At 51.9% G+C, this 23245-nt stretch overlaps 7 protein-coding genes across 7 annotated transcripts; 3 read left to right on the top strand and 4 right to left on the bottom strand.

Annotated features, from left to right (window-relative positions):
- Positions 1-2995: 2995 nt before the first annotated feature.
- J4E85_000172 (uncharacterized protein) lies at positions 2996-3963 on the bottom strand (the record flags this gene model as incomplete). The annotated part of the gene is made up of 3 exons (XM_051464466.1): positions 2996-3010; positions 3061-3497; positions 3546-3963. The coding sequence occupies 3 exons, from the start codon at positions 3961-3963 to the stop codon at positions 2996-2998; spliced, it is 870 nt and encodes a 289-aa protein (XP_051330987.1).
- A 671-nt stretch (positions 3964-4634) lies between these two features.
- Positions 4635-5918, top strand: J4E85_000173 (uncharacterized protein; the record flags this gene model as incomplete). Its single annotated transcript, XM_051464467.1, has 1 exon — positions 4635-5918. One exon carries the CDS (start codon positions 4635-4637, stop codon positions 5916-5918), a length of 1284 nt encoding a protein of 427 aa, XP_051330988.1.
- Positions 5919-6074: 156 nt separating this feature from the next.
- Positions 6075-7664, bottom strand: J4E85_000174 (uncharacterized protein; the record flags this gene model as incomplete). Its single annotated transcript, XM_051464468.1, has 2 exons — positions 6075-7117; positions 7187-7664. The coding sequence occupies 2 exons, from the start codon at positions 7662-7664 to the stop codon at positions 6075-6077; spliced, it is 1521 nt and encodes a 506-aa protein (XP_051330989.1).
- A 753-nt stretch (positions 7665-8417) lies between these two features.
- On the bottom strand, positions 8418-9394 carry J4E85_000175 (uncharacterized protein; the record flags this gene model as incomplete). Its single annotated transcript, XM_051464469.1, has 2 exons — positions 8418-8925; positions 9087-9394. 2 exons carry the CDS (start codon positions 9392-9394, stop codon positions 8418-8420), a joined length of 816 nt encoding a protein of 271 aa, XP_051330990.1.
- A 3169-nt stretch (positions 9395-12563) lies between these two features.
- J4E85_000176 (uncharacterized protein) lies at positions 12564-13676 on the top strand (the record flags this gene model as incomplete). Its single annotated transcript, XM_051464470.1, has 3 exons — positions 12564-12587; positions 12646-12756; positions 12876-13676. 3 exons carry the CDS (start codon positions 12564-12566, stop codon positions 13674-13676), a joined length of 936 nt encoding a protein of 311 aa, XP_051330991.1.
- A 486-nt stretch (positions 13677-14162) lies between these two features.
- On the bottom strand, positions 14163-17014 carry MSH2 (MutS-like protein; the record flags this gene model as incomplete). Its single annotated transcript, XM_051464471.1, has 2 exons — positions 14163-16805; positions 16859-17014. 2 exons carry the CDS (start codon positions 17012-17014, stop codon positions 14163-14165), a joined length of 2799 nt encoding a protein of 932 aa, XP_051330992.1.
- A 1500-nt stretch (positions 17015-18514) lies between these two features.
- J4E85_000178 (uncharacterized protein) lies at positions 18515-19540 on the top strand (the record flags this gene model as incomplete). The annotated part of the gene is made up of 3 exons (XM_051464472.1): positions 18515-18923; positions 18978-19196; positions 19248-19540. The coding sequence occupies 3 exons, from the start codon at positions 18515-18517 to the stop codon at positions 19538-19540; spliced, it is 921 nt and encodes a 306-aa protein (XP_051330993.1).
- Between the last annotated feature and the right edge of the window lie 3705 nt (positions 19541-23245).

A 23245-nucleotide genomic window follows, 5' to 3' on the forward strand; every position in this document is an offset into this window, starting at 1 on the left:
CTAATACCAATCAATGATTGTTCAAACAGCCAAGAGGAGCATGTCACCAAGATGGCTCGCAATCTAATCAACCCCAGCAATGATTCATCCCCTCATACCCTGCGTCCGATCCAACGTCTTCGCACTATTCTTCAGAGAACGCTGGCCAAAAACATTCGACCTACTGCACCCATCAGACTCATCGGAATAGAAAAGCTGAGGGCTGCGGGTCTCGTACTGTTGCATTGAGCCCACGGTCGGGGCCATGTAGTGTGGAAGGCTCGGCTGCGATTGAGCGGGTGGTGGAGTTGTGGGTGGTGTCGTCACGACATGTATCTCACCTTGTCCTTGAGAAACAAAAGCTGTAGAGATTGGTGTTTTGAGAGCCACAGAAGCCGGTGTCGAGATGGTGGATTGGGCGATTGGACTGGAGTTGTGTTTAGGTGCCGTCTCGGGTGTGGCTGGCGTAGGGCTCTGTGCCTGCATCGCCATGCTAGAGTGCCGAGACTGTGACTTTGGCTCTTTAGATTTCCGGAAGGGACTCATGGAAGAGAATATCGATGCTGCCCGATGTCTAGGAGTAGATGTTGGTGTATTTATTATCGCCTTGGCTGCTCCAAATAGCCCTTGAGACTTCGGAGCCAGAGGCTTTCTAGTAGGCGTTGTCGGCGTGAGCTTACGCTTTGTTCGTGGTTTTGCGGATAGTTTCTCGTTTTCGTCTTTGAGGGAGTATGCGGCGTATGCTAACGGTTCACTCCCAGGCTTCTCCCTCGTGTCCATCAACGACCGTTTTTTCTCTTTCGACCTGGTCATTTTGGCTAATGCTGAGGCATGCTTCGCCCTCTCTTTTTGCTCCCTCTCATCGAGCTCACGGAGCTCTTGGAAATGAATCGCCTGCAGGATCAACATGCGAGCTTCAGCGTTAATGTCGTGTTCGAAGACCTCATGCACGTACGGCACAAAATCTTCCCACGTCTGTATCTGTCCTGGTAACGGGAAGATCATGTTCGCCGTCTGATAGACTCTCCGAAGGTCTGTTGGTATCCGTTTGGCGCCCATGATGGTGGGCAACACACGCAAATGCTTTGCAATTAGCTCTTTGGCTTCATAGATAAGCTTGCGCATACTGCCATGCAGGGATGCATGGGCACGATTGTTAAGGTTCAGATCGAGTACGCAACTCTCAGGCACTTCGAGCAAGTATCGATCGATGTCAGCATATCGAACCGGAGTTGGGCTCTGCTCAGGCGGCCTGGAGCTGCCAAAAGCTGCTCTAAACAGCGCCTTCGACGGGCTTGCAGAGTGCTTGCCCAAACAAGGCTCATTAGGAACCGATGGCGTGTCGAAGAGTGCTAGATCCATCTTGTATTCCTGATCGTAGGAATAGTCAAGGATACACACATATTCGTACCCAGGTTCCAGGCAGCCGAATAACCACTCCCACGGCCCGGACACCTGCTGGTTCATACTGTGTATGATTCTCTTCATCGCTTCTTCAGATGTGGCGTGATCTACAAAGAACCTTGTATTCGCAATTAACTTCCCCTGCGATAGTCTGGCATTACGGATGTAGCTGAGTGGTGCGGCGCCGACTATGGGCTCACATGCGGCACTGAGTAGCGGCGTGTGTCGAATGCGACACTTCTCCCAATCCGGCTTCGAAGGCAGTACTTCGATACCACGACCGAAAACGCGAAGAACAGCGCAAAGACTATACGGGTTCACGGTTGCTATTCCGACAAGATCTCTTTGGGTGGATCTACCGATATCGTAGTGCATGGCCAGGGCTTGTAGCATCTGTTGTATGTTAGCTGCAAATTCTTGACCAAAATAAGCGATAAATGCTCACTCGTGTAGCTCGTCTCTGGTTGCGATAGCGCTTCACCACGAGCAGTTGCGTTATCCACCAAACTCGATCGTCCCCATGCATCCACTGGCTGACGAAGCAGTGCCCAACGTGCCGATCGTCTTTAGTAACAACCGTAACTAGCATATTGTTCGCGCCCTCGGGTAAACATTGAGCTCTTAGTCTCACGCGACTCATGTGTATTGGTTTGCCTGTATCAGAGTCAGCGATACGTCCTTGGCTGCCGTCCCACACACTCCAACAACGTAGGAGGACTTACCGTACTCGGCCATCATCCCCATTTCGAGATGCGCTCTCCAACTCCACACGCCGTAATCAGAAGAGAAGTTACCAGCGCATATGTCCAGTTCTTCGTCCGTCACTGCATCTCCGGGAATAATGCGATATACGATGTCTTCGTCGACATCTGGTTCTTCATAGAGGTGGTTAGACTCGCCACGTATACAATAGTCGACAATATCAGTGCTGGCAGGGTCGCGGTGCGCCATTCTTTCAGGTGAGGGGTCTCTTCGCGCGGTTGGTGGTAGCTGATGGTGCTTCGCAGCGGTAGTCACGCTGTGCCTCGTTGGAAATTACTTCGATCTTGATTTGATGTTCTCGCAAAATTAATTGTCCTAGGACGTTGGAATAAGCTGAAAAGCTATCGTAGACGACTTTTCGACTGTCAGGTTCGTTCAAGCGAGGGATGCAAACCATGGTAGAGACCGGACTGCGCCCTATCATGCAAAAGGTCGCGCCTGCCACTTCCTCTGAACCCCTTCCGAGTCCAACGCCAAAGTGAACGATCAGTCCCGAGAGAGCTGTAGATGGAAGGAGCGAAGCGTCCTCGCCTAGACCTTTGGCCTGTTGAGCGGGTTGCCAGGTTCGCGATAAAACTTGGGTCTCAAGGCGCGCGATAACGTCACGAACTGTTTCCAGACAAAGTATGAGTTGCGCAATCGGTAGTATCCAATGACTTCATTCGACACATCACTGCTAACACTGTAAGAGTCTAATTAAGGTAGACAAGATGTGCAATACTCAGAACAAGCGGATCAGACACTCTCGCCACGATCTTCTCATCACGATCGTGTCTTCGTCTTGGGAAACCAACATTCCGGCGCACACCCGGTTACTCAAGTCTTAACGCTCGCGCCATCTCGCATCTTCTTAACGGAGTTCGTCCTACACAAGTCAGTGGGCGCACAAATCCCATGCAAATGCAAAACTCTTACCTCGTAGTACTGCCTGTCATCCGCGAAAGATACCCGACGTCTCCTTCTCGTATCCGCTGGCTGCTGCCTTTCGTCAGGCGGAAGGTATTCGTCGCCACGCCACACCCCAGTATTGTGTAGTCGATATCTGTCGTCGCGGTCCGGCTGCCTGACCTCTTGCAGTGGTCGCCTTGTATCGTGAGGCAAAGACTGTGACTCGAATCTGGATGGCCTCCGATCTAGCAACTCCTCTCTGTCTTCAGATCGCGAATGCCTGTGATCTCGTAACTCCTCTCTTTCCTCATAGCGCAGCCGCTGCCTGTGGGACTCATCGAGATCTGCGATCTTCCTTCGGTCAGCCAGTTCGACCATTTTCTCTGCTTCACGCGCTGGTATCGGGAGAATAGATCCCCACTCGCCCGCTGCGTCGCAGAAGTTGATGATCTCCAGTATCTCCGCTGGGTCACGTTAGCCAGCATGTTTGTTACACGTACCGATCTACTCACCATCGGTCATGTCCCTCGGTCGCTCCATCTCGCTTCCCCGCCTTGTTGGCTGCGCCGATTGATCCGGATTCATCTGCATGAACCGCATAGGGTACTTTGGCTGCTTCTTCATCCGTGAGACGATGCTCTGATACGTCGCGAGGTAGTCATCTCTTCGTGCACCTGAGATCTTCGCTAGCTCGTAGTCGTTGTGGAAGGGCGAGAGAAAGTTAACGAGCCAGATGATGTCGGCATCACGACCGGGATAGTACTCGAGGCTTTCAATCAACCGCTTGGTGAGTCGCAGGGCGAACAAGCCGATGACGAGGAAGTCTGGAGCAGGCGGTGGTGGAGAAGGGCGAGGTGGTAGTCGCGGCGGTGCGGATGGGCCACGCACGATGTCGGGAAGAGGCGAGAGAGCGGATCTGGGTTGCTGCATGTTGATGGTGTGTCGATGGAGGACGATAGTCTGTCAGTGAAGGTAGCAGTCTAGACCCAGCACATCTGGTCGCGTGCTTGGCGGTAAACGGAAGTCGCGACTCGATGGCGCGGTGACGACCGTGAAAACAAGCGAGTCCAACTTCTCGCCAACATGATCAAGTTACCTTACTTGCACCTGCTGTGCGTTCTCTGGGGTCTTGGGTGTTATTCGTTGCTATAATGGGCTTACCCAACGCGTGTGATCGATTTTCCTACAGCTCGGCGTAGACAAGACAGCCCCGACCAAAGATTTGAGACTCAAGCCTGTCTCCAGCCAGTCTCTTAATCCTCAGCGCATGATATCTGATCACCTTGTACCATACACGAGTTGGCTCTTGGGCTCGATCGTCGATTTGGTACACATTGTCGTGTGCTTGGCAGGCATGTTCCTGGGCAGACCAGAGTGCAAAGAATGACCCATCTTACTCAGACGTGTCTATCCAAGCAAATATCGAGTGATAATGTCGCGACACCACGTTTACATGCTTCGCAGGACACTGGCGAGGAACACATGCACGATGACGTCACGCGTAGATTAGCGTGTATGAGTCGAAATGACCATTGGACGGTGCGCAGTGACTCCTGCGTACCTTCCCATGTATATAGCACCAGGCTATACTGGCATTCGCAATGCAGTTACCTGTCAATAAAGAGAGTAATTCAAAGATCAAGATCGACTGTCTACGATTAAACCGAATCATGGATTACCCATTCATCCCAGGAACCTCAACAATTCCCTCCAAGGTTCTGGGACCTATATCAACGGAAGGACCTCTGCCTGATGAGCTTTTGTCGCCGAAACGACCTCTTGTTGACTCAAAGTCCATATTCGCGTTCTGGCATTCTGGCATCCGAACGATCCCACCCGTCCTACTACGCAACGTCCTTGCTTGGTACCGCCGCTTCTCACCACTGGGATGGACTATCTATGTCCTTGACAACGTGCCAAATTCCCCACTAAATGTAGGTAAGTACATCGACACCAAGTCTTCCTCGATCGTACCGGCGGCATTCACAAACAGCACCCTGGGCGGACAGTATGCCGCACAACACACCTCAGATCTAATCCGCTATCCGCTCCTGTTGAAGTACGGTGGTGTGTATCTCGATGTTGGCATCCTTCAATTTGGCGACCTAAACCGTCTCTGGACCGAACACATCACCAACCCAGATTCGCCTTACGACTTCGCCGGCTTCACGCTGGGAGCAGATGAGCCGCAGATTGTAAATTTCTCGCTCATGTGTCGAGCGGAAAACCCGCTCGTGCAACGCGCACATCACATCTTGCTCCAGGTCTGGGAAGGCAAGACCAACACGATCGGCACACATGCGCATCCAATGGTGTCCCACGTCCCGCTTATGCGTGTGCCACAAGACGTTGTTGTAGAAGAAGAAGGACAGGAGAAGATGGTGATCAACGACGAAGCCATGACCGACTATGCGATTCAAATCCAATGCATGGGATCGGCGCAAGGCTGGGTGGATGAAGAAGGTGGATGGGACGGGCCGAAGTATGTCAGAGAGAAGTGCTGGCTGCTCAGCATGATGGACGGGGCATTCGCACACGAGCAGATGACTGGATGGAGTGGTCAGAGGCAATTTGATCTTCTGAGCCTTCGATTACCCAAGGAGAGCGAGATTGAGACAGACGATCAAGCACTTGCGAGGCGTATTGTAGAGAAAGTAGTGGCGGATAGCTGGTGTTTGAAGCTTGGGCACGGGTTTTCGGCGAAGCTGTTCGGAGGCGACACTCTCGGTATGCTGTGGAGAAAACATCGTGGCAGCGACTGTGCCAATAGGACGTATGCGGGTTGGCTGAGATGGGCAGAAGTGGGCTATTGTCGCGACAGCGATGTGGTACCTATGAAGGTTTCCGTGTATGAGCCGACTAGGAAAGCGAAACTTTTGCCATGAAAGGACGAAAGGCATGATGGAAAGAAAAGGGCGACTTGGGCGAACAATGGACTGCTCGAGATAGCGCCCAGAAATTTAGTGTAGAACTATGTCATTACACAGCCGAAGCGGATCTGCCCGCCTCCCCTTTTCTCACGCCCACGGCCACGCCCACGCTCAATGCCATCCCCTCCCTTCAGGCTTCCGGAAACTTGCGTATCGACTCGCAGACATCTCATGCACAGGTGTAACTTCATGCGCCATCATCTCTGACGGCTGCCGCGATACTGGTTCAATTGTTTGCCCATCGATCTCGCTGACAGCAGGGTTCTTGGCTCGGCGGTTCCGCCTAAACAGCAGGAAGCCTATGGCTCCAAGCACGGCCAGTCCAGCAACACCTCCCACAACGCCACCTGCTATTGCACCTTTATTGGTCGATTTACTTTCGGCTGTCGGAGTCGGGCTCGCGGGCGTGATGCTGGTAGGTGTGCAAATCGTGGTAGGGTTCGGCGACAGGTTTTGCGCATCGGCTGCGACAGCTGGCGCAAGTTGAAACTCGCTTTTCGCGTAGTCTACTAAAAGATAGTTGAAGGTCAAGAAGAGCCCTCCCAGGGTACTGTCAACATCGCCTGGATCATCTTGTCGCGTATCCGACACGAAGGCTTCGAGTGTGCTGTCGTTGGTGATGGCATACCGGCCGTACTCGTCAGATCCGCGTAGTGGCGCGAACAATTCCTTGTTAGGTATCCTGGACTGATAGCCGCCTGCCAATGTTACAACGAGATCGCCGCCGGGACGATTCGAGACGTTGTAATGCATCTTTCCCGGATATGCGGTCTCATTCTGGCTAGTAAAGTTTCCGAATGCCTGCGCGATTGCTGGAGGAAAGACGAAGCGCTGAGTCGATGGCTCAATGCAAGCAATCAGCCCATCGCTTCCGTCTGGTATAAGCGGTATGTCCTGATACGTCAGGTTTGTGACCGTTACCTGTAGAGGGCAGGCCCGCTCGAGGTTCCATTCGCCGATCGGGAAAGTGGTGAAGTTGGATGCTGGGTCAACCCGCGCGCGATCATATCCTCCCACAACGAGCAGACCGTCATGTGGATCGATACCCCTGCTACCACTCCAGAGACCGAATACCTGAGATGGCGCGACACCACCAGCGACTGCAGCGCGGAGGAAGGAGGAGTTGGTTCCGAGAGGTAGACCAGATTGCACACCTGCTATCAGTCAGCTCCATTCATAGCTCGACAGCCCGCATTGGACGAGACGTATTCAGGGATCCTCACCTCCCCAGACTTCACTATCCATGACCAATGGAAAGCCGTCGACATTGCCATTCTCCTGAAACGCGACATCATCGTTGAGATAAACGTATGCACCGGTACTGTCTTCAGCGTCGACTTGGCTGCCATTCCACTGGCTCTTGATCGAAACCGCATACGATGTCGACTTTGGCGCATCGAAAGCACCACCTAGACCACCAATGCAGCTGTCGTTGCTCGCAGATCCGCAATTGATGACATTGTTGATTCGCGTGTTGTTGAGCGTAGTCGACGGTCGGAAAGCAAAGATCTGGTGCGGAGTTCCGATACCAAGTTCAATGCCACGTGCGACACCGAGACCATCCTGTGTGACAGTGATGTTCGACCAGGTGAGTGTCAGAGGAGGGATGTCGCATTGCGCTGCTATCAGGCGAGGTTGGAAGAAGACGAAGGCAGCAAGGCTGAGAGTGAAGCTACTTTTTATGCGCCATGATGGAGCCATGGCATTGAAGCGGGCTGAAGCATGTGCAGGAGAATTGGCTCGTCTCACAGGAGCATCAAGGTCAAGTCGGTGAGCAGAGATGAGGAGGTAAGCAGACAAAGGAACCAGCGTGCGCAACGTAAGCCGGGCGCAGGTTGTACTCCTCGAAACCGACGCCCAAAGAGATTTCTCGTACTATCATGCATAGTGATAGCAGCAGTTTTTCTGATTGGAGTTACATTCTAGTGGCGCAACCTATTGGGCGTGAGTAGCTGCATTGTCAGCTTGAAACGTCGGTCAATGTGCCTGCTTGCATGCCGATCACATCTATCATACCTGGGATCTCGATTGCTAGTCGATATGCGGCGAAACCTGGATTTTCTGTTGTTGGGTGTGTGCACCGCTTTTGGACGAGGCGGAGGGTGCATGAAACCACCCCGCTTTGTGCTTCTACATCGTACATAACGATCACTGGTCTACTACGAATGAGCCACCCGAATGAATATTAAGATCCCTAGGTGCGTTAAACCGGCAGGCCGTGCCTACTGCATTCAGCATATCCTTCGAGCATCGAACACATAAGGCTGTATCTGTCAAGCAATATCATCGTGCAGCGGCATATTTCTGATCATATGTACCAGCTGCGTTATCACGAAATAGACGTAACCTGAGTTGATGGACTGGCAATGACCAAAAGGCTGACAACATATGTTTGACAGCTTTGTTTGTTCCAGTTGATACACCAAAACCATATAGAGCCTGCATGGGCTGCTTCTATAGTCTGCTCGATCGTCCTCGGAGGGACCGATGAGCGTCAGTGGGTGGCTCCATACCCGAAAGATACTGGTGATGCGGAGGTGGAGGAGGAGGTGGTGGAGGAGGTAGCGGAAGCAGTTGCGCATAGGGAAGCTGCGGAGGAGGAGGTGGTGGTGGCGGTGGGTAACTGGATATCTCGTGGATAGCCTTCTGCAGCCGTACAAGAGCCTTCTTCTCCCCTTCTCCATACATGACCGGCAACTGGACGTCGAACATGCCAAACAGACAATAAGCTGTGTCTTCTTCGCGTTTGGTTTGACGGCCTTTTGTCCAGGACATTCGCTCGCTAACGCTGTATGAGAGGAAAGACCTTTTCTTCCAAAAGATCTCGATGGGTATACCGGTAGCAAGATTGATCTGATGTGAAAGAGATCCTTTGTTACCGAGCATGTTCCCATCAGCAGAAAAGAAGTCGACAGATATGGGTGCGAGCAACTCCTGCAAAGTCCAGCCGCGAGTGAACCATCTACTTTTATGGAAATCAGACTTCCGGTGTTCGTTAGCTAGTCCGTTTCGTGTTGACCATACATCAGCCAAATATGCGTAACAAATACTAAACGACACAATGCTCATTAGTCTCGTGCTGGGACGATACATAGTTGGGGAAAATGGCAGCCTGGTACTTACTGTGCACCTCGATACCATCGAAACATTGAGGTTATAGCCTCTGACAGCTCCGCGCTGCTCGCCTTGTCGATGCAACAAGAATCGACCCAGAAGTGATCCATACCATCAAGCGACGCCTGCTTGCCGCAAAAATGCAGCTTCTTATACCCGATTTTCAGCGTCGCTTTGCCTTCAACCAGGTCCTTGTACGTAACTTCCTCGCTGTCAGCGCCCCAGGTGTGCGAGAGGATCGCGTACGGAGGTATGTCTTTCTTAAAGTATTCGACAAGGCTGAATGCGTCATCAGGTTCTATGCGCAAGAGCCGCATGGTTGGCGATGAGTCAGAAGTCTGGAGAATTGATACTTTGTGAATATGAGAGTAACTGTAAGTTCAGTTTTCAGTGCGCGATAGAGTTCTGAAGGCTACAGGCTATACACAAGGCGCGGATATGTCCAAGGTCGCGCATACGCATGACTGCGCCACCACAAAAAGGCGGAAGCAGTCGGGATTGCCTTCCATCATTGCTCCGCCGGCGATGCATCAACGAGACAATAGCTGGAGTTGGATTCCGATCGAGAGATGAACATTGGCTTCTTGTTTGTATGTGAAGAAAACTAGCGATGGTTCGTTCTGTATAAGCGGTATGCCGGATTCTGGATAATCTGGGGGCCGTTTCTGAGTGCCCATTGTTGGTGGTGATGACATGAGCCCGTGCTACCGCGGCAAATCCTTGCCCGATCCACGTCAACACCTGGGCACCAAACCTCCAACTACCTATTTCCATAGGTATCGGTCTTTAAAATAATGATCAAGCCTATGTGCAATACTGAGTTATTCAATCAAGCCCTATTGAATAGGCCCATGATCCTGGCATTCTGGAAAGTAAGAGGCGACCAACTTGAAGAGACCAGATGACGTCATCGCAGGTGTTTCGCCGATTCGCAACGTATAGGTTTCGGTTGTCTTCATTACATCCAAGCAAGCAATGACTATAGATAGTGCTCAAAGCTCGATCAAATCTGGACTCCCACATCTGGTTCTCTATCTATACTCGCGCCGAAGCTCAGAAGACGAAACGTTACAAGTCATTTGCGCAGGTTTGCGTCCGGACAAGGCCCGATCGGGCTTGAAACCATCATCCCAATGGCATCGCAAAGTCAAGACTTCAAACTCGTATGCGATGGGCATACGTGTGAAGTATGCGACAAACTGTCTGAGACTCCTGACCAGCTTCGAGCAGGCGCTGAGAGTCAATGCCCTTTATCTCTTGTGCGACTGGCTTGTGTAGAGTGGGCTCTAGCACGACTGGGTCGAGATGTCCCCAGGTGCGATATTCAATACAGCGGGCCATTTCGATTGATGGTTTTTGGAGACTCTGTGGCGCTCTACTTGGAACTTTTCGATCTCTGCGGTACGTGAATTGACAGCTGCCAGAGGGTGCTCACTAACTTCCCCAGCGACCTCCCCGGCATCAGGAAGATTAATGCCAAGCTCGACTAGCCCAGACAGCACTTTCTCAGCCATTAAGAGTTGGCTGGAAGACTGCTTAAAGAGCCACGATGGTTGCGCTAAATCAGTTTCTAGCGCACGCCTCAGCGGTCAGAGAAGCGCAAGATTCCTAAAAATCGAAGAAGATCGGCTACTCCTTTTACAAGATATAAGCTCCGCGCAATATGTTTGTCTGAGTCACTGCTGGGGAGGTGGCGAGGGTATACTCCGGACGACAGAGTCTAACTTCATTGAATACTCGAATGGAGGTATTCCTATGGGTAGCCTTCCGGCGACCTTCAAAGACACCGTTACTATCTGCCGACTCCTCAAGGTTTCTTACTTATGGATCGACAGCCTGTGTATTATTCAAGATAGCGACGAAGACTGGCGTAGTCAGTCTGCGGCTATGGCCGACATTTATGCGAACGCGTTCCTCACGGTCGCAGCATCGGATTCTGAGAACGCTACAAAAGGTTTATTTCGAACTGCTGATCCCGACTTTCGAGGTAAGCCACTTCCAGGCCACTCGGGAGTGTATGTACGGCTGTTGAACGAATGGGACATTACGTGGCCGCTTTTAAAACGAGCATGGGTGTTCCAAGAGCTTGTCTTATCTCCCCGCATCATACATTTTGGTCCCAACGAGGTTATATGGCAATGTCGATATGCAGTCAAGTCCCAAGGTCGTAAGCTAGATCGGGTTCTATCACCGTCGATTCACGATCTGTATACGACAAGTTGCGTGACGGAGGACCTTCAATCTAAAGATTCGAATCTTACAACGGTATGGTACGAGATGGTGAGGTTATACAGTCAACGGAGACTTACCTACAGTAAAGATCGTTTGCCAGCGATCGCTGCAATTGCCAGAATAATGCAGTCACTACGACCAGGCGATGAGTACATTGCTGGAATCTGGCGATCAACTCTTTGTTTGGACATGCTATGGCGCACTCGTTTGTTGCCAGCTGAATGGAAATGGACCGAGGATCTGCTGGCGGCAGTCAAAAGGCGTATGGCTGGAGGCATACCTACTTGGTCTTGGGCATCCACAAGTGCAGGGGTAGAATGGTTGGCAGCGGACACGGTTCTCTCCAACGTTGAGATCCTCCAGGTCGACTACAGAGTGCATGGGCCGACTGTCTCTGGTGAGATTACTGAAGCTGCGATCACTATACGCTGCCCTTTGATCGATCTTTGGGACATCAGATACCACTGGGATGTGCCAATCTCGCTCGAGGAGGCGACTCATGAAGGCTTTTCAGCGGGATCAAGCGAATTGACACGTGGCCAACCCCAGTGGGACGACGTGGAGCTGATTCACTATCATGACATCCAAGCTCGGCTGTATTTGCTATTTCTCGCTCTGAAACAAGGACCATCTATATTCCGCGATAAGCCATGCGCGCTGATCGTGATGGAAACAAATCATCCAGGTCACTTCGTTCGCCTAGGTATCGTCGATGTACATTTCGCGGGGTGGTGGGCCATCTTTATGCGATCAGGAGATACCGAGTATGTGGAAGGCTACCATGTCGACGGGCTGACGGAAGAGTACAACAATCGTCTCAAGGAGATGCTTGAAAAGACGGACACGCAAATTGTAACACTACTCTGATCTTAAGAAGTGTACCGGGGATGAGGCAACATGCAAGGCGACGTTGCTTGGGAAAACGGGTCGTAGTGTGCATGCCGAATGTGGTCCGAGTCAGAATGACATTTTTAAGGTGTATGTCTCTTATACGAAGCCGTTCTCGATTGGATTCCGATCGAGCGAACAACCGATGGGCGTTTGTCTAGTCTCTTTTTGAGCGCGATGTCATTGCCAACTCGGTGCACCGCCACAATCCAAGCCGCTGGACCCCACCAAGACATCCCTACGCGTGTCCCGCCTCCAGGTCCCAGCCCAACCACTAGCCGCAGCCAACACCAGAGGTCGACACGACATTCAACAACACTATTCACACAAGTCCACGTACTCAGATACTATCGCCGACCATACAAGATGGCGCCTTCAGTCTCGTTAGTCGTACGTTCCATGGCGACACCAGATACTGCCATCGCGACTGCCAGCTAATGCGGGGCAGAACAAGCTCAAGGTACAGCTCAAGCTGTCAATATCGCGACTGCGCATGGTCCAGCAGAAAGACAGCGCCAAAGTAAAACAGCAGAGGAGAGAGATGGCGCAACTGATCGAGGTACGTCGCCAGCTCATTACAGGCAATTGTCGCATCGCCTCGCCCAGGCGCAAGGCAACCGCGCGTATCCAGACATCACCGCGTTGCCCTCTACATACCCAGAACTGACGTCTATGTAGGTCGGCAAAGTGCAATCAGCGCGCATACGCGTCGAAAACATAATCCGCACCGACATCACCACGGAACTGCACGAGATCCTCGAACTCTACTGCGAACTCCTCCTCGCGCGCTCCCAACTCCTCGAATCGCAAGTATCCTCTTCAAACACCACCTCCGCATCCACCTCGACCCTCCTCGACCCAGCGCTAGAAGAAGCCGTCCGCAGCATAATATACGCCGCGCCGCGAACCGAGATCAAGGAACTGCATACCGTGAGGGCGCTGTTGGTGGACAAGTTCGGAAAGGATGTCGCAGTCGCTAGTATGGAAGGCGAGGGTGTTGCAGAGAGAGTCATGAAGAAGTTGAAGGTTGAGACACCGAAGGAGGAGCTGGTCGAGGCATACATGACGGAGATTGCGAGGTTCTACGGAGTACCATACGGCACAGCCAAGAGCGAAGACGAAGACGAAGACGAAGACGAAGACGACGAGCCATCAGGTGGCGTAGCGGAGAAAGTAGATGCCGATCTCGAAGACCCCATATCGACCGACGACAGCACGAGCAAAAAGGCAGAAGAGCGGGAAGCGCTAGCGAAAGCCTCGACACCCAAAAAGCTGGGCCCGCAAAGTCCGCTGCGAGTCGTTCCGCCCAGCCCCAGTACGGATAATGTAGCGCCGAGGTTGAAGTTGCCGGGCAGTGCGGCGGCGAAAGTAGCGAAGAGTGAGGCGAATACGAAGAAGCCGGCGAAGAAGGAGGATGGGCTGGGCAAGATTCCTGATGTGGATGAGCTTTCGAGAAGGTTTGCGGAGTTGAAGAGGTGATGCGATGACAATGAGGAGCTGATTGTTTGGCCTGGAATTCAGTGGACTTCCTATCTAAGGTTTCCACATCGAGGACGAGTCTGGTAGGAGTGCCCCAGACTGCGCACGAATCATGTAAAGAATAAGACTTTTGGCACAGTGCCAAGGAGGTAAGCCCGAAAGTGAGGGACTGCGCACGATAGTCATGGCCGTGATTTAAGTCTCCTACTCTTCAAGATAGCCAGCTGCTGGGCTGCGCGCAATGATATCGATGCAAATTGCTCCTGTTCTCCACAAACCTCACATAAGTTATCACATTGTACGGCTTCCCATGTTGAACTCTCAGACATCTTCAATCGCTACACTGGGAACCAGGGAATGTGTGGTACATGTAAATTACTGGTATCATGCTAATACGCTCACGAATCTGACTAAAGCTACGACGGATCTCTTGCCCGAGTACAGAGTTTTGCTATATCCCGAAACGCCATTGTACTCAAGACTTGATCACAAAGCCTGAATGCCCTTGAAGAACCCATTAGCCATGAGCTCTGGGTTCCCCTTGACCAGCTCCCTCATCCTCTCCACTTGTTGTTTCTTCGTGAGGCCCTTGCTCTCTACCTCTTCCTTCCACTTCACCAGCACCTCCTTAAGCATCCGGCTTCCATCTTCCACCTCTTCTTTACTGGCTTGAACATACCCCTCTTCGTGCTTTCCAGCGAAATCCTCCAGTTCGTCGGCCTTTCGCTTTGCCATCTTGATGACCTTTTGCGGGAAGCGAACGAGTTCCGCAACGTGGATACCGAAGGACTGGTCGGAGAAACCGGGTTCGACTTTGTATAGGAGGGTGACTTCGCGTTTCTTTTGCACGGCGGTGGCGTCCATGTCTGCATCTCCGTCGGCGTCGGGTGCAGGGGCACTCCCTTCAGAGATGTGTGCTACGACGTGTAGATTCTGGACTTGTGGGTATGTGTCTACCAGCGCAGTTAACTCGTGGAAATGCGTAGCGAACAGCGCAAAGGCGCCAATCTCCTTGACGATGTATTCGGAGATCGCCCATGCGAGACCGAACCCATCGTATGTACTTGTTCCACGACCGAGCTCGTCGATGATGATGAGGGATTCTTTTGTCGCAGACTTGAGAATATTCGCCGTCTCCAACATCTCTGCCATAAAGGTCGACACGCCCTTGATCTGACTGTCACTCGCGCCTACACGTGCTAGAATGCAGTCGAAGATCGTGAGCTCGGCTTCTGAGCAAGGGACGAAACAGCCAATCTGTGCCATGAGGGCAATGACACCAATTTGCCGGATGTATGTGGATTTACCACCCATGTTGGGACCGGTAATGATGAGGAACTCGCTCGAGTCGCGGACGAGAGAGACGTCGTTCGTGATGAAGGATATATCGTCTTGCATCTCCATGCAAGGGTGTCGCGCCTCTTTGAGGACGGTGTTGCCGGTGCCGCGCGCGTGCATGGTTGGTCGAGTGTAGGAGGTGGGTGCGTGGACGGAGACGTGGGCGAAGGAAACGATGACATCGAGATGCGCGAGGACGGCGGCGAGCTTTTCGACTACAGGGACGTAGGACGATGCTACTGAGACGACCTCGTTGACGAGGCCGGATTGGGTGCGGTTGTAGTTCTCAGAAAGCTGATCGAACTCTCGTCGCTTTTCTTGTAGTGTGTTGGTGGTGAAGTAGACTCCGTTCTTCTGTGTAGAGATCTCTTGGTACTGCTTCTTTTGTCTGATGCAGCCTGCTTCGTTGCGGGTTAGTCGAAAGCACCAGCCGTTGACTTTGTGATTTTCTAGGAATAGCTTCTTCTCGGTGTCTTGGTTGAGGTCATCGCCCACACGCATGTGCTCTGACTCCATGTCGCGCTTGAGCTTGTCCAGGCGCTTTCGGATGGTCTTCAACGACTCATCAAACTCAGGCTTGATGATGAACTCGTGGTTGTCGAGCGCTTCGAGATCCACTGTCGTCTCTACCATGTCCTGCAAACCTGCAAATGCCGTTGTGTATTGGCGGAGCTTATCCGTGTATTCTGCATCAAGCGGCTCCTTGTACTGCTCGTCCATGACCGCCTCGAGGGAGCTGAGGAAACCCGGCAATCGGATGACGACTTGATATGCGCGCACGACGTCTTCCAGATTTGCGACCTTGCGTTGGAACTTCTTCGCTAGACGGTACAAATCCGGTATGGATCGCAGATGCTCCTCTTGCATTGTCTGCCTTAGCTCGGTATCGTTGACGAAGGCTTCCACCAATTGCTGCCGTCGTTGAATCTCCTCGACGTTCATGAGCGGCTGCTTGAGCCATTGTGCTAGCAGTCGGCTACCGGTGGGTGTCTTGCAGTGATTGAGCAGTCCGTACAAGCTCATGTTCTTCGCGCCGTCTCGTGGTCCCGGCATAAGATTGAGTGCCTTCAGCGCGGCAGCATCAAGCTTCATGTATTGCGAGAGGTCGTGTTGGTAGAGCTGGTACTGTCCAAAGTTCGACGAGTCCGACATAACCCCTAGATACCGGATTAGGCATGCAGCTGAGCCCATAGCCAGCTTAAGATCTGTCAATGGCAGCGAGCCGGCTGCTCGCTCGTCCTTGAGTAACCGCGGCAGATCCTGTTCGATGTCTTTTGTGCCAAAGTCTGCGTGCGATCGCTCTGCCACGGCGCACCCGCAGTTGTCGGCAATCGTCCGAAGCTTGCCCAGCTCCACATCCTTCTTGGTAGAGTCGACTTGTATCAGGCACTCCTTGACGCCGAGCTGGATGAGCAGCGATTCGAAGTTTGAGTAGAGGTCGTTATCGAGGAATTCCGTAACACCGAGCTCCCGTACGCTTGCATCTGCAAAGCATACACCCACATTGCGTGCTTCCGATGCCTTTGCGGACACCTTGACCGCCAAGATGATGGGCGCATTCTCGATCTGACCTCCCAACTCGTCTTCCAGGTCTTGCAGGTTGCCGGGTGAGGCCTGCTTGACCACCTTCCAATCCATGCGCTTGCCAGTTGATTGCCATATCTCGATACGTTTGCTGAGTCTGAAGAGTGCGTCGCGGAGGAAGTTGCGGAATACGGTGATGGTCATGGTAACGGATTCGAGGCCGGGTTCCCGTCCCAGCTTGCGGATGACGGCTGTGGTTTTGTATACCTGATAGCATGTCAATACCTTAGCCATACGCCAATGAGCTCGTTCGTGCTTACTGTGTTTGCGATGAACTTTGCATCTTCGCCGTGGGCGCTGTAGTAGTCGCCGCGGTCGAAGATGCGCACCGTCTCATCGTCCTTCTCAGGCAAATTGCGGAAGAACTTGCAGAAACCCGACTCATCCTCCTCCTTGATTTCCGGTCGTGATGCCATGTTGATATGCGGTAGGAAGACAATTGCGGGGTGGGACGACAGAGGAAAGAAGGGAAAAGTTGGCGATGATTGGGCGCGCCTGCCGTTAATTGACTGAGCGCGTCGACGCGTCCAGTTCACGCTAGTCTTATCGATAACGCTAAGCTCCTCGAGGACACACGGGGCCTTCATCATCAACCCTCCGCAGAATGCCCGCGAACGCCAGAGTCATCTCCGATTCCAAGGCTCGTCATCGCTCATCAGAATCACGATCACTTTAGCTACGATCTGTTCGATCTGGAGCCGTGTCCAACCCATTCGAACCCGCCTTCCATGCCCCGATACCCTCTGCAACTGCAAGATAGATTAATTTGGTACACAAAGAGCATTGGAAAATAAAACCCGCAGCGATCCTCAAGCTACGATGGCTACAGCAGCGCATAAGGTAAAGAAATGGGTCAAGAAGGCAGGCAGTTGCATTAGTAGACTCCACGCTTTCAAGATGAAGTGCGAATCGATCGATCCCAAGGCTTCACGCTTCGAAGCCACTACGGTCGGGACCGTCTCCCAGAAGCTTCTTTCTAATCTTGGGCACAGGATCATGTCGCTCTCGGCGGTTATGCCAAACCAGGTGCAGCACCCGCATGAGAGCTGCGAAAGCACGAGATATCGAAGGAAATGAGCTCCATGCCACGTGTAAGATTGTTGTATACTTACACTACATACCTTAGCAGTCGGTACACCAAGATCGGTGTATTATGACTATACAGGCGCTCTACGACGATAGTATGGCAGGTCGCCCGAAAAGAGCATGATGCCCAACCTTGTGTTGTGCCTGCGCAGCCACTCCTTTCTTTCACATGCGGAGTGTATGCGGAGTGTGTGCGGGGCCCCAAAGTTGAAGACGATTACTCACACCCTCACATCACCATTATATCGACCGTCGGGTGCAGTCGTAGTGTTGCGGCTCTTTCTCGTGCGTCGTTGCGCCCAGACACCTTGGCGACAAACTTCTCGGTCTCATTGACGCTGGGTGAGCCGCCAAGGTCTTGGATTGAGCCGCAAGCCTGCGGTACCGCATTCCCTATTTGGCACTTTTTGTCATCTTTGTGATAAGCAAGGTGTTTGCGCGCCAAAATTGAACGACTTTGTATCCGTAGGTGTTTCGGTCCTCGGTGATGTTGTGGAGATCGCGCGGATGGTTTTCGGGATGGGTGGTTGTAAGGAGTCACACTTGACTTCCTGTATTTAATTTGATGGATACTTCCGTCTCTTCATCGGTGCTGAAACTCTGATTACTCGCCTTCGGTTCCGCTGCTCAACGTTGTTGTGAGCCCCGTTACGAATCGCCTCAGCCACGACATCAACATGGCCCACAGATCAACATCACCAAGACTTGTACTGCCTCATAACCTCTTGCCAATGCATGTCCAATCGAACCCCTCCTCTGGGACAGCAACACCTATTAATGCAGTCCCGACAACTCTTTCATCGATGCCAAATCAACACCGGGCTCACAACATGCACCAACCAACCAACAATGCCTATACTCCTCAGGAGTCTTTCGAGATAGTCTCGCGCATGGGCGTCAAGAAGGCGTATATGCGTGTCGACAAGAGCTTCCTCAGTGCCTGCTCCGCTGGCATGATCCTGTCTTTCGCATGCGCAACGCTCATCTCGACCAACACCTCGCCATGGTACCAGGAGAACGCTCCGGGTCTGATCAAGACGATTGCCGCGCTTGTATTCCCGTACGGTCTTGTCATTGTACAGATGACAGGAAGCGACCTTTGTACTGGCAGCTTCATGTACACAACCGTCGCTACGTTACATCGACGACTCAGTATCTGGCGGATGTTGAGGCATTGGGTGGTAACCTTCTTTGGCAACCTCGCGGGGAGTTTATTCGTGTGTTGTGTGATCGTTGGATGTAAGTCTCCGATGGTAACAGCGGCCCAAAGTTCGAGGTTGACTTGATTAACAGATGGTGGACTGTTCGACGGAAAGCTATATCGAGAAGAGTCGCTTCACTTCGCCTACAAGAAGCAAGTCGAGCCAGAGTGGTACCAAATCTTTCTCAAAGGCATCGGCGCCAACTGGTTGGTGTGTCTAGCTTGCTTTCTCGGATGTTCGGGTCGCGACTATGTTTCCAAGGTGGTAGGGATATGGTGGCCAACGTTTGCGTTCGTATCTCTGGGCTTTGGTACGTACCACACGTTCGTGTTAACGTCTACAATAGCTGACATTACATCAGATCACGTCGTCGCCAACATGTTCTTGATACCGAATGCCATCTTCCACGGCTCACCAGACATTCCCATCGGCATGTATGTTTGGAAAGGTATCGCTCCTGCACTACTTGGCAATATCGTCGGCGGCGGCTTCTTTGTTGGGGTCCTCTACTGGTATCTACACCTACAGGGTCACGACGACACCACCATCGACGGCCAGCGATATGAATCGATGACGACAAGCCAGCAGGACTTGACCGAGTGGATAAGGTTGAAGGAGAAAAGGGGTGTGACAGAAAGTCAAGAGCAGGTTTGAACGAACGGTGGTTTGGTTGCAGAAGATTGCCCGCGCTTGCGACGCGGTTCGAGTTCCACATAGTCAAGCGGGTGACGTCAACGGTGGAACGTGCGCGCTGGTGTGCTCATCTCCAAGACATTTAGCACTTGATTCTGCGAACAGATTATATACTCCGAATTCTTTTCAGTATCTAGCGCTCACAATGACCTACATTTGGCTGCTGCAGTTGTCTTACGTTCATACCGTTGGGTTCCGTGAAATGATCGTCATCATCGTCGCTTTCTTGAGCACCTGGTATCTTGGCTCCTGTGCTTCTCCTTTGACGTTTCATGTCTTTCTCTGTTCTCATCATTGGTGTCTTCGGCGTTCCGTATTCTGACCATCGTCTAGCGCCCTCAACATGCACAACTCATCAATCTCAGTCTAGTCGCATCTATGCTTAGGAGACCACTACCTTACAGCCTTCTACATGTTAGCCATCTTCGAGTGGCATTTCCGTACTTAGACATGCACGTTATAGCGCTAACATCACACCACGGCACGGAAAGATACACGACGGCTATAGACCATGACAATACCCTGCCTCATGGACACGACGCTGTCGCTGCTATCTTAACAAGGGTCTCGGAAGCAATCGGAATGCCTGTAGCAGGTTCATTTAGGTTAAAAAAAAAAACAGCAAACACGACTTGCTTGTCCACATTGTGTATCTGGATATTCTATCGTGAGCTGCTGGAATCGTCCCGGTTCGCGACGCTTCCAAAGCCCGAGCTCTGATCTGTACATGAGGTATTCCCTTCGGTATCAAATCGAGACTTTGGCAACCCGACGCTAGAACAGCTCTCCACCGACGCTGCCCTATTCCTAACGGCGAACTCAAACTGAGGCTCTGCTTGCGGTTCCGGCTCTGGCCCCGGGGACTGGTGGGATTTTGAGCTATTGCTTTCCATGGAGGAGCTTCTCATTGACCGTAAGTGTAAACCAACCCAGGAACAGGTTCGAGTAATGTGGTGAAGAAGCGGTCGAAGAAGCGGAAGGTTGGCGCTGACCACAGCCAGGGAGGTCTCTACCATGCTCCACGAGAACACCGGGGTCGTGAAGTCTAGATTAGTTAGTCTTCGTCTGATTCAGGAAGTTGTCCCGCACTCACAGGTAAGGTTATGTATGTTGGCGAGGAAGTTACGACCAACATGAAGGAAGGTAATGAATCGTATGATGCCGGCGCTGCATACACTAGTCTCCGTTAGCGGCATACAGTGATATCACACAACAGCTCTACTGACATTGCGCCCAATAGAAGAATAAAGGCAGCCGCGATTCGCGTTCCCATCGGCATCTTTAGCTGGCGGATGATCGGTAGCGGTGAGGCCAAAATCATTATGTCTGTGATGAACCCAGTGCTGGCTAATGCGTAGTAAAACGGTAGTGTCTGCACACAATTGACCCGCTCATACTCGAATGTAGTCCAGAGAGTCCGCGGATCGCGACATTGGAACAACATCGTAAAAAAGAACGATATCGCCCATGCCACGATGATGACCATCAGGATGTTGTTGACCACTAGGAATCTTGGATAAACATAGAAAACGCGCCGGTAGAAGCAGAGTACTGAAGCTTTGCTGAAGCCCAATGAGAAGACAGAGAGCAGTTGGAGGATGTAGTTGCACTTTTCGCTGTTAGCGATTGGATCATGTAACGGGGATGACTCCATACTTTCTCGTAGTACTCCAATTGCTTGGTGTACACCCATCCATCTGGACCCATTACATTTTGTTGTTGTTGGGCCATTCCCCCCAGCTGGGTTCCTGAATCGCCGTCAGAGACTACTAGAGCTAAGCATGCATGTACTGTTATCGCTCACCAATGACCTCTGTCACTGCCATAGCGACTACACCAAGCTCATACAGTATCAGCTACAGCATCCTTCAATGCGACAATAGTGGATCTCACCAAAGCCGGAATGATCAGAACATCATCTGGGCCGAATCGATTGCCAGTCTTCGTATGCGCCCAGAATCGTAGCGCAACTGTGGTGGTCGCGAGGAACGCTAGTACTGATGCTACTGCGAGGAAGCTGACCACGTTTCGTGCCATGCATGCAGCACAGGTTTCTGTGCAGATACCACGCGGTGTAGCTACAGCTTCATGCAGCTGTTTCGATGTATCGCTTAGGCTGCTATGCGGCACGGTCGCGCACCTTCGACACAACCTGAACTCGAGCGACAGGCGTGAGCGTGCAAAAAAAAAAAAGATTGTAGACTTCGAACTGACCTGAAATGCATATGCTGTGTAACGAGAGAAGTATGTTTTCTCTCCAATTGCGGCGTGGGTACACAGACCCCTGGGCTTTAATTACATCACGGCCAATGTTCCCGTTGCCGCGCCACATGCAGCCGAGAGCCAGGGCTTCCTACTTCACATCACAATCACATCCCAAGGATGCCGTGGGATTTCTAATCGACCGCCGCTTTTATTTCACGGCAGTTGCGTTCCACGGAGATCAACCCAAGCAGTCCTGGATCACGTGCAGATGGCAAGCAATTACCTGGGCGTCTATGGATGGGATGAACGTACCCAGGTATCGTCGCTAGTGAGATTTCCTACGACAAGATTTCCCAAACCACATTGATCCATTCAGCGACTACTCCATGGCCATCGATCGCACCAAAGAGTTTGACGACTCTGCATCCACCCTTTCTGATGATGAGTCTACGCCTTTCCAAAAGAAGGGGAAGAAGTCGCCCAATACTAGATCGACCAAGATACTAGCCTTCTTGATAACTTTAGGATATCTCATACTAGGGGCGATGCACATCAGCGTCCGCGTCCAGTACAGTACATTGAAGTCAGAAGTTCGGCATTTACGCCCCGAACTCTTCCCCTGTGAGTGTTGCTAAACAAGTGTGAGTGTGACAAGAGCGCTGACTGTATGGGAAAGCCTTGGAGAGAGCGAATGCTTTCCGCAGAGATAGCCGTGTGTTTCCACTGACCGTCGCCGGAACACCGTTCGCAGGTGTGCCAAGCCCGGAACTGGATCATGCGTGGCATGAACTTCTGGAGGGTTAGCATGTCTCAGTCCTCATACTAGCAAGTATTCGAATGGCTAACGATCATAGGTACAATTATCAAGGTTTCGGGAGAGGATTTAGACTATTACAACGTCACTTCACTACCCTTGGCGGATGGCTCTGGATTTGCCTCCGAAATCTTCATGACCCACGAACTCCATTGCTTGGTATGCGCTAAGCCGCCTTCAAGACCAGGAAAAGCAGACTGACAGCGGCTTCAGAAGAAGATCAGGCAGTGGATATACAAGGAATCTTACTTCGAGGCTGTGCAGGGTCTGGCTCGCAATGAGCTGGAGCGACACGTCAGTAAGTTGCCGTAAAGTCTTCACTCCAGATTTCATTCGGCTGACTAAAAGCAAGACCATTGCATCGAGACATTGCGTCAAGGTATCATGTGTAGAGGCGACGTATCGCTGGGTACATACACGTATCTTTCAGGAGGTGGCAGCGATGTGACAGCCCGGAGTTGGGCTTCTCACCAATGTGTTGATTTCGATGGGCTGATGGCATGGACTAGATCCCATGCCATCGACATCTTCGCCGAGGGGATGTTAGTCAAGCCAGAAGACGTTGGGCCTGAGCACATCACGGAGAGAACGAAACCGCATGAGTAAAGATGTTCGATGCATAATGTCTAGCATAGTATCGTCACAAA

This window comes from Alternaria conjuncta (genome assembly GCF_024043145.1).
Source record: "Alternaria conjuncta strain BMP 0040 chromosome Unknown scaffold_1, whole genome shotgun sequence".
NCBI lineage: Eukaryota > Fungi > Ascomycota > Dothideomycetes > Pleosporales > Pleosporaceae > Alternaria > Alternaria conjuncta.